Source organism: Equus caballus, chromosome 8 (genome assembly GCF_041296265.1).
Source record: "Equus caballus isolate H_3958 breed thoroughbred chromosome 8, TB-T2T, whole genome shotgun sequence".
Classification (NCBI taxonomy): domain Eukaryota; kingdom Metazoa; phylum Chordata; class Mammalia; order Perissodactyla; family Equidae; genus Equus; species Equus caballus.
In genome coordinates, this window is record NC_091691.1 from 84,456,783 (window position 1) to 84,475,453 (window position 18,671).

Here is an 18,671-nt window from a genome sequence, read left to right on the forward strand (position 1 = left end):
AGCCAGTGTTCTGATCCCTGACTTGTGGTGTGTTAGTTATTTGGCATTTATGGTGTAGAGGAGGGTGAGACATTGCCCGTCTTCAGGCAGCTGACAGGCTAGTAGGGAAGAAGAGACAAGTACACACACATGGTAGCTCATGCTAGAAAATAAGAAAATCATAAGGTGGAGTGCTCTGGGGGTCCAGGGAGGAGAAAGATCTCTCTCACAGTGGAGGTTTTATCTGATCCTGACAATCACTTGTCCTCTGCACGTGGGATGAAGGGCCCTTTTTAAAGACCCCAAGCCTTTCATGTGTTTCTACGTCGTTCATCTTTAGTAATGGCTGTGACCGTCCATTTTCCTAAAACCCTCCATCTTCCTACCATCCGGGGTTTTGTGGACATTAATGGGAGCACTTCTTCGTCAAGTGTTATCCACCGTGATCCAGCCCAGGTGTAAGAGAGAGGACCTTCTTTCTCGCGGGCTCTGTCACGTCCTTGGGTCCATGTTGTCACACGTGAGGAGTGATTCCACGGAAGGGCCTGTCTCAGCTGCCGCAGCTACGTGCACAGCTCTGTTGGATGAGTGGTAGTTAGGAAACAGCTGTGTGTTACCTTAACCACTAAACCACTGAACCAGGAGGAAAACGGAGGGGATGCTGTACTTTTCTGCCGGGAGAGTATTTTTTAACCTAACATAATAAAATTAGGATTAGATAAAAACTGATGGAATCAGCTGATGGAATCAGTTACTTAGGGGTTTTTTAAAATCTTAGGTAGATCTTTATTAGCTGTAGATATCCTTTGGTGGATTGGAATACTCATTTTTTCTATGGTTGAAATGAAATCTGTAGTTGGTTTTTTGATTGTAATGTATTTCTTTTAATGTGATACCCCAAATCTGATGTTGAGTATAATAGTGATAATTTTGCCAGTAGAATTAAATGCTGTCAAGATCAAAATATGTTTGGAAGTAGCTTTTTATGAAGACAGTATCATGAACCCAGTGATAAATGACATATTTTCTAGTTGTTACACCAAAACCTGCTTTTCATACTGTAACAGTTTTGAGCAACTCCATTTGTGTTAGAGAGGTGCCACGCGGGTAATGCTGCACAGCGTTTTGAAGGAATTACCTTGAAGCTATAATTATCAAGGCTTTATCTGTCTTCACTTTGACTCAGAGTTCTGTGGTTATAATAAGTGCAGTTATTGACTTCTTTCTTGGTGATCATCACTATGTTCATGTAAATCCTAGAGGGATATTTGTCTCATCATTACAAAATGTTAATTGCTGATGGAATTATTTTCTGTTTGTTTAACAGAACATCTGATCAAATTCATGACCATGGGGGATATGAAGACCCCGGACTTTGATGACCTCCTGGCAGCATTTGACATCCCAGATATGGTCGATCCCAAAGCAGCTATTGAGTCTGGACACGATGACCAGGAAAGCCACATCAAGCAGAACGCTCATGGAGATGACGACTCCCACACACCATCCTCTTCTGACGTTGGCGTCAGTGTTATTGTGAAGAATGTTCGGAACATTGATTCCTCCGAGGGCACGGAGAAAGATGGCCACAATCCCACAGGCAATGGCTTACATAATGGGTTTCTCACAGCGTCTTCTCTTGACAGTTATAGTAAAGATGGATCGAAGTCCTTGAAAGGAGATGTGCCTACCTCAGAGGTGACTTTAAAAGACTCAACTTTCAGCCAGTTTAGCCCCATTTCAAGTGCTGAGGAGTTTGATGACGATGAGAAGATAGAGGTGGATGACCCCCCTGATAAAGAGGACTTGCGTTCAAGTTTTAGATCGAATGTGTTGACCGGGTCAGTGCCCCAACAGGACTATGAGAAACTAAAAGCACTTGGAGGGGAAAATTTAAGCAAAACTGGAATCTCTACTTCAGGCAATATAGATAAAAGCAAAGTTGTGAAGAGAGAAACAGAAACAAATTCTATAAATCTGAGTGTTTATGAACCTTTTAAAGTCAGAAAAGTGGAGGATAAATTGAAGGAAAACTCTGAAAAGGTGCTTGAAAACAGGGTCCACGAGGGGAAGCTGAGCTCCGAGAAGAATGACACCACCCTTGGTGGGGTCGCGCCATCAAGGACAAAGCCATCCTCCAAGCTTTCCTCATGTATAGCTGCCATTGCAGCACTGAGTGCTAAAAAGGCTGCTTCAGACTCCTGTAAAGACCCGGTGACCAATTCACGGGAATCCTCTCCGTTACCAAAAGAAGTAAATGATAGTCCTAGAGCCATTGAGAAGTCTCCTGAATCCCAGAGTCTCATCGATGGGACGAAAAAAGCATCCCTGAAGCAGCCAGATAGTCCCAGGAGCATTTCAAGTGAAAACAGTAGCAAGGGATCGCCGTCCTCTCCCGCAGGATCAACACCAGCAATTCCCAAAGTCCGCATAAAAACCATTAAGACGTCTTCTGGGGAAATAAAGAGAACCGTGACAAGGGTATTGCCAGAAGTTGATCTTGACTCTGGGAAAAAGCCTTCTGAGCAGACGGGGTCCATGATGGCGTCTGTGACGTCACTTCTGTCGTCTCCAACGTCGGCTGCCGTCCTTTCCTCCCCCCCTAGAGCGCCCCTCCAGTCGGCTGTCGTCACCAACGCAGTTGCCCCTGCAGAGCTGACCCCCAAACAGGTGACCATCAAGCCTGTGGCAACTGCCTTCCTCCCAGTGTCGGCCGTGAAGACGGCGGGATCTCAAGTCATTAATTTGAAGCTCGCTAACAACACGACGGTCAAAGCCACGGTCATATCTGCTGCCTCTGTGCAGAGTGCCAGCAGTGCCATCATTAAAGCTGCCAATGCTATCCAGCAGCAAACTGTCGTGGTGCCGGCATCCAGCCTGGCCAATGCCAAACTCGTGCCAAAGACTGTGCACCTCGCCAACCTTAACCTTCTGCCTCAGGGCGCCCAGGCCACCTCTGAGCTCCGCCAAGTGCTAACCAAACCTCAGCAGCAAATAAAGCAGGCAATAATCAATGCAGCAGCCTCACAACCACCCAAAAAGGTGTCTCGAGTCCAGGTGGTGTCCTCCTTGCAGAGTTCTGTGGTGGAAGCTTTCAACAAGGTGCTGAGTAGCGTCAACCCAGTCCCAGTTTACATCCCCAACCTCAGTCCCCCTGCCAACGCGGGCATCACGTTACCGACCCGCGGGTACAAGTGCTTGGAGTGCGGCGACTCCTTCGCTCTGGAGAAGAGCCTGACTCAACACTACGACAGACGCAGCGTGCGCATTGAAGTAACGTGCAACCACTGTACCAAGAACCTCGTTTTTTACAACAAGTGCAGTCTCCTTTCCCACGCCCGTGGGCACAAGGAAAAGGGAGTCGTGATGCAGTGCTCCCACTTGATTTTAAAGCCAGTCCCAGCAGATCAAATGATTGTTTCTCCGTCAAGCAATACTTCGGCTTCATCTTCCGCTCTTCCGAGCTCTGTGGGAGCCAGCACACACACTGTCACAAAAATTCAGTCTGGCATAACGGGGACAGTCATATCGGCTCCTTCCAGCACACCCATCATTCCAGCTATGCCTCTAGATGAAGACCCATCCAAGCTCTGCAGGCATAGTCTGAAATGTTTGGAGTGTAATGAAGTTTTCCAGGATGAGACGTCACTGGCTACTCATTTCCAGCAGGCTGCAGACACGAGTGGACAAGTAGAGTATCACTTACGTTTCAGTGTTTTGGTGGTGAATCTGTAGACATGTGTGCTCTCTTTGATGCCCTTGATTTTAGCAGTGGGAGCTCAGTTAAATGGGGGGATATGTGTGTGTGTGTCTCTCTCACATATGAGAGAGCAATGATTGTTTTCATAGAATAGAACAATGTTGAAACATGAGTCTTACTTAAAAAACAACTTTTGGAGAAGGTGATTCTTTTAGACAGAAAGAAACTGTGAGTTATGGCACCTTAGATTTAGGGTAAGTAGAGTTCTTAATTGCCGGATCATTGGAATATATGTCAGAAGTCTGAGATCTAGCTAATTACAGCATCATCTCGTTGCATTAAGTGTTCAAGTCAGGCTGCATCACCAACGTTCTTGAGTTATTAGCGACAATTTTGAGATTTTAAAAATTCCTGTTGTTATTGATAATTACTGTTCTTTATAGTTAAACACACCTAATTGGTACCCACTTTTATGACTTGCGTGCTTGCTTAAGATGTCGGTCCAGGAGTATTTTCAGTAATGTTCTTTACTGTGATGAATTTAAGCTACAATTGGAAAACCCATCTCCATTTAAAGAGAATTTTTGTTTTTTGGGGTGAAGTGTAGGTTGATGTTGGGGAAATACATTTCACAGTGGGCATCAGTAAGCGCTTCTATTTCTATCATCTGCTTCTCTCCACAAGGCAGTTTTTGGCCAGGGAGTAAATGTGTTCTACTAATATAGGATGCCTATCATTTGGAAGTAACTGGACATGTTGAATGATACTAATTCAGGCTAGAGAGACCACATGATTTATCGTCCAAACCAGAAAACGTGTGAAATTGGAAAGGGGCACTACTTTGAGCTAATATACTCTGGCTCAAACTTCTGTTTTATGAAGCCCCAGGGGTAAACTGATCTTTCCTTTATTTGCCTCCAGTATCTTGTTAAGTAGGAGGTTTATGCTCTGCTTCAGACGTCTAGAACTGTCACCGTGATCAGTTAGTTCCCCAAGGGCGACTACTGAATTATGTTCTTTGAAGATTTTGAGTTTGGGGAATAAAAGATCAAGAATACCTCACTATTGTTTTTCTCTGGGTTTTCAGTTTAGTGGAAATGCAAATGATAAAGAGTTTTGGGAGCATTCTTGCCTCACTGGATGTGAGATGTTCTGTTGGCTTGGAAAGTAGAACACTCAAGGAGAGAGAAGGGGCTGGCTGGTTCAAGAAGCCAGTGATTGGCATAGCTCTTCCAGCGTCTGCTAGTGATAGTGTGTGGGTTCTGTCTGGGTCCCTTCTTATCTTGTCACCCGTCCATCAAAAGGGTAGTATTTCATTCCCTCTTAAAAGGATGCAGTTGGAAAAAAAGCCATTTCTTGCCTTCTGTTTGTTCTCTGGGCTTGTTTCTATACCTGCTGGTATTTTGGGGCGGGGGGTGGTGGTGGTAGACTGTGTCCTGGCTTTGGTGTTCTCACCACCCGCTCCTGGCTCACGTGTGCTGGTCGGTATCTGGCATCTGGCTGCCCTCAGATACGTCTGTGCTCTTTGAAATCCCATCTTCTCTAGGAAGGAAGAAGGACATGGGTGGAAAGGTAGGAATTTTCTTTCTTCCCTGTATTCTGGTTTTTGTTTTCTGTTAACCTTTTAGGCTCAGCAGCCAAACTTGGGTCCACCAAGGGCGAAGCTCTTCCCCGCAGGGAGGCCGATTAGCATCTCTTGTTGTGTGTGCACTTGCTTTGCCTTGATCTTTTGTATTTTGCTGGGACAAGTATATAGCGAGACTCACCTTTTTCCTCTGAAAGAATGTACCTTAACTTTGGGGCCAAATAGACACTAAGCCGCACATTCACCCTCTATTTTATTTCCTATCTGAGTGTCCACTCAGCTCGCTGAGAAGAGTATATTCATGGAGCTTCGGCTGCCCGCATAGCCAGACACCACCAGGCTGGCAACAGAAACAGGCCCCATGGTATGCCCTTCCTGTTGCTCATTTCCCCTTCTCTTATTGAAATCCTTGCCCAGAACACCCCCCTCCGCAATTTCCCATTCCTCTCGCACTGACCCAGAGGGTTCTGGTGCAGACCCAGGTGGGCAGGCTGGCCTCTGGCTCAGCAGCCCAGGCTGCACATGGTCAGAGGAGAGGCTGCCACTTCTTCAGCTCTCTCAGTTTAGTTAACCCCCCGCAAGGCTCTTCCACCGTCCCAGAGGCCGGTAGGATCCTTATGGCTATCGCTGTGCTAGCCTCATATGTAGTGGAAGCCAGAGTGGTCCTCCCTGACGGTCCTCACCTGGCGTGGCATCAGGTAGTGGTGGGAGTGGGAGGTGGGGCTGAAGACAGGAGGGACAGAAGAGAAGAGGAAAAATTCTTCATCTTCTCGAGTTTGCCCTTCACACGACCGTTGGCCAGTTTACAATTTGTGAACTTAAATTTGATTGAGGAAAAAACCCACCTTTATAAACTATTTCCTCTCTGAGAATGGCATTTATAAAATTTATAAGTTTATAAAATTTAGAAGTTGAACTAATGCCACCTCAGGTACCAGATTCTTTCCGTAGCCCCTTCTTTCCTCTGTAGTCCCCTGCATTCCATGTATTTAAAACTTCTACTTTACAGTTCTCCTTTGTCTTCCACATTTTTGCTAATTCCCTGGCGAACTGAGAAAAAGTAGACCACCTCGAATTTGTAACATCCGGCTCTGGCTGTTCTTTCTAGAGTGGGAACCCAGGGCCGTTGAAGCCCTTCCTGGCTTTTCTGAGGTCTGCCCAGGACAGGGGGACAGGGTCCCTAGTCTGCACAGTCTTAGAGAAGCATCCACAACGGATTCCTGAGTTGACCTTGCTGCTGAAGGTCAATACTGAAGGTTAAAGGATGTGACCTCAGGACCTTAGCAAGACTGACAGGTCCACCACCGCTTGCTCATTGCCTTTCAGCTTTTGCATTTACGAGGCCCAGAGGAAGGCGTATTACTGCACTGCGGCAGGACTGCTCTCCCCTTCCTTCCTCCTGCCCACCTGCTACTTGCAGTTACCATGATAATTTTAAATTGACCTGATAACGCTGGAAGTGTCCGGTGCTGATGTTCTGGGTCTTCCTTCTCAAATCATTCAACTTTTAAAATTAAACTTTTTATTTGGAGATAATTTTAGATTCGTGTAGGAAATAATACATAGAAATCCTGTGCACCCTTTACCCAGTTTCCTCAATGTAACGTCTTGCAAAACTGGAACAGTGTCATAACCAGGATGTTGACATTGATGCAGTCAATATATAGAACATTTCCATCACCACAAGCGTCGCTCATAGTGCCTTCTTAGAACCACCTCCACCTCCTTCTCACCCCACCCCTGGCAACCACTAATCTGTTCTCCATTCCTATAACTTGTCATTTCAGGAATGTTATATAAATGGAATCATACCATGTATAACCTTTGAGATTGGCTTTTTTCACTCAGCATGTAACTGCCTGAGATTCATCCAGGTCCTTGCGTATATCAGTGGTTTGTTCCTTTTTATTGCTGAGTAGTATTCCATTGTATGGTTGTACTACAGGCTGTTTAACCATTCAGTCGTTGAAGGATGTCTGCATTGTCTTCAGTTTGGGACTATCATGCATCACGCTGTTATAAACATTTGTGTACAGGTTTTTGTGTGAACGTGTTTTTATTTCTCAGGGATAAATGCCCAGGTGTGCAATTGCTGGCTCATATGGTAGTTGCATACTTATATTCTTAAACTCCTTTCCAGAGTGGCTCTGCAGTTTTCCATTCCACTAGTAATATATGAGTGATCCAGCTTCTCTGCGTTCTCGCCAGCCTTTGGTGGTGGTGTCATTTTTTGTTTTAGCCATTCTCAGGTGTGTGGTGATACCTTGTGGTTTTAATTTGTGTTTCCCCAACAGCTGATGATGTTGGACGTCTTTTCACATGTTCATTTGCCACCTGTACATCCTTTTTGGTGAAACATTGCTTTATGTCTCCTGCCCATTTCCTAATTCGATTTTTTTTTTTCACTTTTGAGTTTTAAGTGTTCTTGATATATTCTAGATACTAGTCCTTTGTTGGATATGTGGTTGCAAGTCTTTTCTCCCAGTCTGTGGCTTGTCTTTTCATCTCTTAACAGGTCTTTGGCAGAGCAAAAAAAATTTTGGTGAAGTCCAGTTTATCAGTTTACCCTGTTATATCTTGTGCTTTTGGTGTCATGTCTAAGAGCTCTTTCCTCTAGATCCTGAAAACGTTTTCCTATGTTTTTTCTAAAAGGTTTATAGTTTTATGGTTTACATTTTGGGTTAATTTTTGTATAAGGTGTGAGACTTGGGTTGAAGTTTATTATTATTTTTTTTTGCCGTGCACATCCACTTCCTCCAACACCGTTTGTCCAAAAGGCTGTCTTTCCTCCATTGAGTTGCCTTTGTCAAATATCAGGTGGGCGTATTTGTGTGGGGCTATTTCTGGGTTCTCTGTTCTGTTCCATTGATCTGCATGTCCACCTGCTCAAGTACCACACATCTTGATTACTGTAACTCTGGAATGTCTTGAAATCTGGTAGACCAATTCCTCCAACTTTATTCTTTTTTTTTTTTCTTTCCCACATGATATGCTTTCCTTCACTTCAAGAGTGTTATTTTGGGTATTTGAAGAAGCAAGATGGAATGTCAACATTTGCCAGTTTGATTAAGAAAGCTTGTATTCTTTTTTTTTTTTTTTAAAATTGGCACCTGGGCTAACAACTGTTGCCAATTTTTTTTCTGCTTTATCTCCTCAAACCCCCCCTGTACATAGTTGTATATCTTAGTTGCCAGTCCTAGTTGTGGGATGTGGGATGCCACCTCAACATGGCCTGATGAGCGGTGCCATGTCCACGCCCAGGATCTGAACCCTGGGCCGCCTCAGCGGAGTGGGCAAACTTAACCACTCGGCCACGGAGCCGGCCCCCAACTTTATTCTTTTTTCTCAAAATTGTTTTTAGCTATTCTAATTCCTTTCCATAAAAATTTTAGAATAGTTTTGTCTGTATCTACTAAAAGTCTTACTAGGATTTTGATAGGGATTACATTAAACTTTGTATTAATTTGGGGGAGAATTGATATCTTTATGTTGAGTGTTTATTTCATTAACACAGAATGTCTGTTTATTTAGATCTTCTTTTCTCATTTTGTAGTTTTCACCATAGAAGTTTGGTATATATTTTGTTAGCTAACTCTCCCCTCTCCTCCCTTCCTTTTTGTCCTTTCTAGCAGTTGTAGATGATATTGTATTTTTCAGTCTTCACATGTTCATTCCTCATATATAGCAATACAGTTAATTTTTGTGTATTTATCATGTATCCCTTGACTTTATTAAACTCATTTATTGGATTTAGGGTTTTTTGGTTGGTGGATTATGTTGATTTTTTCAGATGTTGAACCAGCCTTGCATCTCTGGAATGAATCCTACTTTATCCGACTGTATAATCTTTTTTTTTTTTTTTCCTAAGGAAGATTCATGCTGAGCTAACATCTGTTGCCAATCTTCCTCTTTTTTTGCTTGAGGAAGATTGGCCCTGAGCTAACATGTGTGCCAGTCCTCCCCTACTTTATATGTGGGTTGCCACCATAGCATGGCCATCCAGTGGTATAGGTCCATACCTGTGATCTGAACCCACAAACCTGGGCCGCTGAAGCAGAGTGTGTGAATTTAACCACTATGCCACAGGCTGGTCCCTGTGTAATCTTTTTATACTTTGTGAATTATATTTGCTCATATTTTATTAAGGAGTTTAGTATCTATATTCATACAGGTTTCTTTTTTTTGTACTGTCTTTGGTTTTAGGTAGATTAATGGTAGCTTTCTATAATGAATGAGAAGTGTTCCTTCCTTTTCTATTTGCTGGAAGAGACTGTATAATTGGTGTTAGTGTATCTTTAAGTGTTTGGTAGCATTCTCCAGTGAAACCATCTGGGCCTGGCGATTTCTTTAAACACCCGCTAGGCTGGTGGAGGGACTCATCATTTGGTAGAGGTGAAAGTCCCACTTCTCTGCTGGCCTCTGACACCGGTTGGGCAGGGGTGTTGGGACACGTTATTACATCCTGTAGGGGGTGGAGATCTGGGCTCCACTCAGACTTGGCATGGTTGGCGTGGGGCCAGCGTTTCCTATGGTGTTTGGTTCGCTCGAGTAGAGCAGTAATTGTCTACGAGTTTTCTCTTTTGCTGGCCTCCCCCTTTCCTGGTCCTTTGGCTGGAGATAGCGGGCTTCTGTTGGGGAAGCTTGTCTACCCATGGGCGTTTCTGGGTTGCCAGTTTCTTCAGCTCCAAATTTGGGCTGTATGAGGCAAAAAGAGATCCAGAGAACTCATCGCTGTGTCGTTCCTGAGGTCCCTAGGCAGCCTGCCCTCCTCTCTCTACCTTTCAGGCCCTTTTTATGTTTGTTTTATATATAGCACTCAGGATTTTTAGTTGTACTTCGTGGGAGGAATAGGGAAAGGTACTTCTTTTCCATTTTCCTGGAAGTAAAAGCTTCATGCTGCTTGTTTACACACCTGAGTGTAGCTGTTCTTTCTTCAAGGAGAGATTCCCTGATTATACTGCCAGCCTCTTCCTGAGGCTTCCAGCCTGTGCATCTCAGTTGTTTCTGGAACTAGGCTTCCTGGGAGCACAGTGTTCCTGTGGCTGCCCGAGTCCTCTCCTTGTCTCCTTTCCCGCCCAGTGCAAATGTCCTTTTTCTTAGCCCCGCCTGTAAAAGCTGTTAGGAATGGGGTGAGACTCTTCTTTTCCCTTTCACATCAGTTGAGTCCAGCCTCCTAAGGCCTCAGCCTTTCTCTTGAGAGCAACCTTTTCTTGGTTTAGGCCAGTCACCATCTTCCTTCTCCTTTTGTTTTTCATTTTCTCCCCATTTATATCTTGACTCCTGTTTATGGTTCGAATGGATGCATTTCTAAGTTTTCCAAGGCTGCGTGTTTGAACCCAGCAAAGGATCTCTTTTTCTGTTAAGACCGTCTGCGGCTGTGCCGCTGCATCTCTTTCTATCACCCCATAAATGCATGTTTAGCTTCTTGAGACTTTGCCAGTATGTGATGGGATAAAGTAAGGTTTTGGTGGCTTTTGCTGAAGTCTACCTTGCCAGTTACTCCTCCTGTTAGAAATGTTCTGTGGACAGTCTATACAAAAGTGACAATTGTCACAGAGAGTCAAAGTGCCACTTCCTTGTTAACTGGCCCCGTGCTCAGCAGTCTACCCAGTGCAGGTCTCTGGAAGAAGCTTGGAATACATGGGCTTAAGGCTCTCTTCATCCTGCACTCCCCAAGCCTGAATCCGAGTCATGGAGTTCTGTCACACTCTGCTGCGTGATATGGGAGAGGACCCTGGGCCTGCTTAGGCTCAGGTCAGACTGCCCTGCCTGATCTGCCCACCCCGCAGAGGAATGAGCAGCTCAGGGAGAGGGTGGATGGCAGAGCATCTTTAATGGGTCATTCACCTTCCCAGCCACACAGGGCCAAGCAGTGCAATAAAAATGGAGCACGTGGGACTTTTCACGCCAGTAAATCTGCCCTGGCTGTGGGTTTGTATTCCAACCTCTCTGCTTAATAATCCCTGCTTTGGGGCACATTGAGAAAAGGAGTAGATGGAGGGGCTGGAGAAGCTTTCCTCCTCTCCATGAAGTATTTAATAATTGATATTTAAATGTATCAGAATGTCATTGCTTCACCTCTCAGTAAAATCATGACTAAATTTAGCCAATTCAGGTTGGAAGTGCACGCTGTAACCTCTTAATTGGTAAAATCAGTCTTCTTCCTGTAGAATCTCCGTCAGCCATATAGATTCAGAGAATGTTACAGATCCTTTGGTCAACCCCTTTATTTTACAACTGAAGAAACAGTTAGAGGCAGACTCAGGACTCAGGGCAGGGTTTCTTTTCTGCTGGTTCATTATTCTTTCCAGTTTGTCAGCTGACATCCTAAGATACAGACGCATAGGATTTTGCAGTTGCAGGGAGCTCAGACTCGTGTGAGAATGGACCCCAGAGTTGCAGCCAGCTCAGCTGCAGCAGTGCAGATAAGGTGGCTTACCTGCAGGCCTCCTCACCTTTAGGGATTGCTGACTCAGTTTAATTTTAGGAACTTTCTGGGCATCGTTAACACAACATACCAAGTATATTAAGTTATTTTGAGCGGCCCCAGCCAGCTTTCAGCTCTAGCCATACTCTGCTCAAGCAGCTTCTTCTGGAAACCATGGAGCCCACCTCACTTCTCTCACCCACCCGAAATATTATTAGCTGGAATATTATTATCCTCTCATTCAAAGAGAGAAATGTGGGAGTAAATACAGTCTGTGCGCATGAATATATTAAACTAAAGATAAGATCTTTATCCAACGTGATTCCCCAATGACTGAATTCTCTCATTTCAGTAATTGCAAAATATGGAAGGTTGTTGTTTTTGGGCTGTAGCTGAAACTGACTCCCGCTTTCTGGGTGGGTGAGACGCCTCAGCCAATGGAAATGGCTGAGTGTGAAATTGTATAGCTGGTCAGTGGTTGGGGGTGGGTGGGGCGGGGAGGGGAAAGGCTCCAGAGCCCCGCAGGGCCATAGAGGACCTCCCTGCCACACAGAACTCTTCTCCTCTCCAAGAACTGGCATGAGAGAGGTTGGTAATGAAATATTGGTGTTTAGGTGACCCTGTTACTCTAAGACATTTTTCATAGTCTTTGCAATGAGAGATTTCTTTCGTAAAGAATACCTGATAAAATCTCTTCTTAATTGAATAATTTTGATACTTATTTGAGTTAACCTGGTAGTAACAAAGCCCCTTCACCCACCAACATGTCCGTAATTCTTTATATAGTTAAAACATAACAGACAGGAAGGAAGGAAGAGTATATAAGTAATTCATTGTGAATTTTATATGTATCATGAAGGATATTTGTTAACATAGCTTGTTGAGAGATAAGGTGAAAATTTTTTCAGCTTTTAGGGAACACGTACTCTGTCTCCTTTTCCGATTTTCTTTTTAATTTTTGTTGCTGTTTTTGCTTATTATAAAAGTGGTATAACCACATTAGATAAAAGAGAAGCTGTAGAGGGAGGGGAAATCGTCACCTATAATCTGAACATAGTGGTCATCGCTGGCCTTCGGGTGTGTTTGCGGCTGGTTCTCCCCTGTGTAAGTGTGTTTGTTTATCCTTACAACCCCCACCCCGCTCCTCTCTCGGCCCCTCCATCACAGAGCCCAGCTCCAATGCTGGTTCTTCCACTTCATCACTCTGGGGCCTTGGCAAGGTTCTTAACTTCTCTAAAACCTCATTTCCTCATCTGTAAAATGGAGATAATACTACCTACTTAATAGATTATTGTGAGAATTAAGTGAGATGATCTACTGAAATTTATTCGTTTATTAAAAGTAAGTAGTTCACCACTTGGCTCCTGGTGGAGCAGTGCCAATACATAGATATATATACACTATAAATAAAATGTTTTTAACTTTAGTAGTATGGAAAATAGTGGTTTTATTCCTAAGTAAGTGCAAGATATTTTAAGATGCCTGTGAAAATTCAGATATAATTCACTGCCTGGAATTAATGACTATGTGGTGAAAGTAAACAGAGAACTTTAGTTCAAAGAAACAGACGATTACCTGTGATAATGTAGATGTCAACAGGATCTTATAATTAATGAATCTGTTGATTGGTTTTCCTTGCTGTGGCTTGCTTTAACCTCTGGAATATGTGTTATTAGAAAAGGAATGCTATTTTTTAATGATGCTAACCTCATCAAAGCTGCCTGTAATGTTCTTATTTTGTGATTGTAATAAACATTTTATGGGATAAAATTTGTATTTTAGTCCTTTCAGGAGAAAACCAAGGCAGAATTTTCAAGTGAGTTTCAGATTTTTTTTAGTCTAAGTTGCTCAGAAATTTAAACCTTAATTTTTGGGCTTTATTCAGAAGCTAAAAGAATAAGAAGACTTTTTAAAATTTTGTAGTTCTGTTGTCAATATAAAAGATCATTTTAAATCTTATCTAGAGTCTATATTTTGAGGCTTTCTTTAGCTGACTTTAATACGAATCATACATTTTAGAAGCTAGTAGGTATTTGTTGCATGAAAGTCCACAGAGTATTCAAACACATTTTATCTTGTGCTGTGTTAGGTTTAGTTTTGGAATGGAAGTAATAAGTCCTCAGTTTATATTTACTTTAAGTGTTTTGTTTTTGTGTTTTAAAAATATGCCATGTTCAGTGCTTTCATGTTAGAGGCTGAAAAATAGTGTGTTTCAGTTTTTGCTGGTGAGTTAATGATGGAGAGCCTTTGCCAAAGAGGATTTCAGTCTTAATTTTATTTTATATGTGATTAGATTTTAAGCTCTATAAAGTTTCAATTTAATATCTAAATTTATGTATCTGAACTGGAGTTCATTGGTTTTAATTATAAATCATATAATGGCCATTTCATCCATTTAAAGACTAATTTAAGTGCAAAAAAGAACAACTAATTGCTGTGGCCATTCTTTTGCATTCCAGTATTTCAGATTTCGGATGACTGAAGTGACTGGAAAAGGAAACTAGATTCGCCTCTAATTAATTTTTAGTATTTTGAAGAAAGTTTTTTCTGAGTTCTGGGAACTGTGACTGCTGTCAAGGTAGATGCCCATAAACTTGTAATTATACATTAAAATTGACTTGCTAATGTAATTTGCAGGAATTCCTCTTCTGATACCTCTTTTTGATTAAACGAAATGCAAAAGGTAACAAAATTGGAACTCTACCTGAAGCTGACATTCTCTTTACCTAATCCTTGAGGATGAGCCTGAGTATATAGTTCATGTTATTTTTATTTCACAGGGTAAGGAGTGTCACATGGAACATTTAACTTTCAAGTTTGCTTTTTCCTTAGGATTAGAATCAATTATAGTAGTATTTGAAGTCACAATGTATAGTTATTTTGAGGTTTCTTAACGAAGAGTCTTTGCGTATTAGAAAATAACTTCGTAGGACCAACCCTGTTTCCCGCTTTGGTTTATTTAGAAGACTTGCACCATCTGCCAGATGCTGCTTCCCAACCAGTGCAGTTACGCATCCCACCAGAGAATCCATCAGCACAAATCTCCCTACACCTGCCCTGAGTGCGGGGCCATCTGCAGGTCGGTGCACTTCCAGACCCACGTCACCAAGAACTGTCTGCACTACACGAGGAGAGTTGGGTTTCGGTCAGTATATCCTTCCCCTGTGTGCAAGTAAAACTTGTTCACTTCGAACCACACGTTGTTTTGAATGGTCTGTGCACAGTCTTAAGGGCAATACAGTGATACCTCGATTAACAGATCTCTGGGAACGTAGGTCATCTGTGGCAGAGTTGGTCTGTTTGTATACCTGTGGTCCACACAAAGCTGAGGGCAAATGGAGCCCGTCTTTCTAGGCAAAACTGTGCACATGGCAATGTTTGGCTTTGATGAACTGTTAGAGCTTTTTCTTTCTGCCCCCTTTCTAGCAATCTCCTGTTGTCATGCTCTCTGAATTTTAACCCTTGTAAGGATACCATGCATTTCTGTACCTCTTAATACTTCTCTAATCAAACAGAAAGGGTGCGATGCTTGCTTTTTTTTGTCATGTTGAAGCATCAAGTGTGTGTCCTTAGCTAACTTCGCTCTTTGTGCAAGAGTCTTCCTCCCCAAATAACCTGCCCTTATTCCTTCTCCATCACCTGTGTCCAGGCTTCTCCCTCGTCTCTACACGTCTTAAGTATGACCCCTTTTACTGCTCTCTAAGAGTCTCAGATGTGTCTTTTACACTATCTGGGAAATCTAATGTTTGTTTAGCTAGAACTGACGATGGTGTTCTTGAACTTTATCCTCCACTTTGTGACCATTTGAAATGCATTCTTATGCCTTTTATCTTTTGACCCAATGACAGTCCACCAAGAAAACATGTCATTGGTACGTAGTGTCTTTGTTAATAGAGGTATTACTGTATTGTATATTTATCTTAAAATAAGTGTTTGGTTGCTTGGTAACTTTAATGTTAGACTATTAATACACAGTAATTTTTTTTTTTAGCTGTAACACAGTTATGATGTTTTGTAAAAATGAGGTCCAGTTGGTATGATTTGATGGTTTTATGTCATTTAAATTTAGATTATGGCATCACCAATTCCAAGGCGGCTCTGTCCCTTTTTGTAACACTAAGAAAGATTTATTTCACATCTTTATCTCACGCGTCCAAATCTGTGATGCACAAATGCTTAACGGATTGGGATCTCCCCTAGTAGAAAACTTTTGGTTTGGAAATTAAGAAACCAGTTTTTTGTACCAGTTCTGTTAATTGGATGGTAATTCATGTGTTCTCTGTGCCATGGTGCCTTGTCTATAAAAGAGTGTGATGCCTATTTCCTTCTCCACTGGGATGGTACAGAGTAAAACAGGATAATCAGAATGCATGCTCCTAGTGCTTAGGAGGAAACTTACACACGTTGAAGGTGCCTTTGATTTCATAAAATACATACACAATGATGCTTTGGTTCTTAGCCCATATTTTGAAACTGTTATTACTAGATTCTTTGTTTATAATAGAAAGCAGTTCTACAGCATTTTCTGAGTGCAATTCTTTTAACTGATGCCAAACTTTCCTCAAATGTTTACTTTATTTTTCTGATATAATGAAAGTAAACTTAGGTTGGAATGAATAAAGGAATTAAGACTTCTGCAATTCTAGCTGTTCACGGTCTTTTCTAAATTAAAACTGAAACTCTGCAGGCCAGCTAAAGTAATCAGCTCACTTGGAAAAGCCCATCCCTTGCTTTCTTTTTTTTTTTTTTGGCTCCATTCACGGACTTGCCTAAATTTGGTGCTTTGAATTTTTACTGAAATTTTTGTGTTTAGAATAGATTTTTTTCCTGTGGGCTTGAGACTTAAAAGAGCTATAAAAATAATGTGTTTGTGTATTTTGAAGTTTAGTTCGTGTTTACCTTTTTACACGATAGAAAAAAATTTGGCCATAATGTTTTTTCCTCCTGTTTCAAATAATGGTCCAGTCTGATTTTTAACTGGGCCCCAGCAGCCTGTGGGCCTTGTAGGTCTTCCCTTCCTTTCGGGGGCTTTAGTTTTTTCAATTTTTTCTTTTTCTTTTTTTTCTTTATTTTTGAGCCGGAGTGTCCCTCTAGCATTGCCCCCATGTCTTACTCTGTCTCTTCCTTAGTCAGTGTACCTCTTTCTCTTCGTGATCATATTGCATCTCCCAGATGTTGAGGGATCACTTCTAGCTTCTGGTTAATTTGGTGAAAGTCAAATATTTCTCTGAAGTTTCCTGCTTCGCAATCCCATTTTATCTGCATCTAGAAAGGATTATAGGATGGCTGGTATACCGCGAACATGTTTTTAAAAATTAAAAAAAACACTTGATCGGTACCCATAACACAAAAGACTTCAGGTATATTAAATACTTATTAATAGACTGGGGTTTTAGTAGCATTAGGATGCTGTGTGAACCCTTCAAATTCTGCCTTCTAATGTCTGTCTTATTTGCATTCTCTATGGACTTCTGTTGCTCCTGAACTTTTTTTTCCACTTGTAGGCAGATCTTTTACAACTTTCTCTTAAGTTCTTTTCAGACTCTCTGCTTTCTTTCATCACCTTCAGGAGGGTTTTCCCTTGGCCTCTGTGATGCGCTTTGCACCCAGTAGCCCCCTCCTTCATCAACTGTAGATGCTTTGACTTCCTGTTTATTTTCTTTAGGATTTCATCTTCCTCACACTGCAGGCAACTTCAGACAAGTAGCTCTTTGTTTCTTTTTGCCCTTCTTGGTCTTTTGCCCTTTGACCCTTGGTGGGGAAAGTCTTTTGTTTATAATTTGTGATAGAGAAGGTCCTTCCGTTTGGTTAGTAGCTCATCTATTTTTGTTTTATGTAATCTTCCTCTTTCATAGGGATCATACGCTTGTAGAGTTGGGAAGGGCTAAGATCTTGTCCAATTCTTCTCATTTTACAAATGAGAAATCAGACCAGAGAGGATCAGTAAACCTGTTCACTGTGCTTGGGGGGCTTTATTGCCTAAAATAAGAGTTCAGGTAGTAGGATAGAGGAGCTTTCCTTATTTATTCTCCGATTGTTATTTAGTGTTTTTAAAGTACATGCTGCTGAACATTATGCTTTAAGTCATTTAAAATGCTAATGCATTAATTATGATTTTTATAAAAGCTTCCAAAGCTTAATGTGGCGTGCTTTATAGAACATATAATTCAGAGCATGCCGCTCCCGCATGACTTTGAAAGCATCTGCATGTTGGAAGAGAGGCTCTAAGAATAGAAGTACCCTAGATTAACACAGAAGTCATTGAACACCGCCTCCTGGAAGGTGGTCCCTGTCTGTAGGCTTCCTCCCCAGGGCAAATCTCACATTCACATCCAGGAACACATCTGTCAGCTGTTTGAAAAGTGCATCTCTAGAGTCTATGGAGAGACGACTCACAAAGAGTTTTCAGGTGTGACAAAGGACAACTAGGTCATCAAATGGATGGGTTATAAGTGTTGTTGGGAGTCCTCGCATGAGAAAGATGAAGTTGGGGAGAAATGCATCTTGAGTTTTAAAGTTTGTTTCTATAGGACTAGATTTGAGCAAGGAATGAGCTAACGATCAAATTCTTAGAAATTCAAGAAGTAAAGAGGTTAGCTAGAGAGGCAGTTGATTTAGAGATGTTGATTTTTCAGAAGCTTATAATTCATGTCATTTCTTAAGTAAACATAAGCATACTTAATTTATTTTCCAGGAGACGCACACCCTAGGTGGTTGACCTTCTCTTCCCTATGGGCCCCCATAACTTCCAGAGACATTAACTGCCTCAGTGTATACCAGGAAACAGTTGTCATGACTTTGGAGCTAGTACTCAGTTGTTCCTCTCCGCCCCTCTGTTGATGACATGTAGGATTAGATAGCGAAGATTTCTTCTACTGGAAATGCCATTGGGTATCGGGGAGGGGTTGGAACCTCAGAATCCAGCATGCAGTCATCTTCTCCAAAGCCAGGAGTCATCGGGTCTTGCTGTGTTCCCAGTC

At 42.2% G+C, this 18,671-nt stretch overlaps 1 protein-coding gene across 25 annotated transcripts in view; it reads left to right on the forward strand.

The window, feature by feature from the left end:
* ZNF532 (zinc finger protein 532) overlaps positions 1-18,671 on the forward strand; it is a 108,195-nt gene that overhangs the window by 46,069 nt on the left and 43,455 nt on the right. For all 25 annotated transcript variants that reach the window (XR_011441558.1, XR_011441559.1, XR_011441557.1 and 22 more), the window contains 2 exons: positions 1,307-3,669; positions 14,655-14,836. Coding sequence is in view for 22 of the 25 variants with exons in the window: in XM_070275797.1 (XP_070131898.1) it covers positions 1,324-3,669; positions 14,655-14,836 (2,528 nt within the window). In the remaining 3 variants the exon portion in view is untranslated. The remainder of the gene's footprint in view (positions 1-1,306; positions 3,670-14,654; positions 14,837-18,671) is intronic.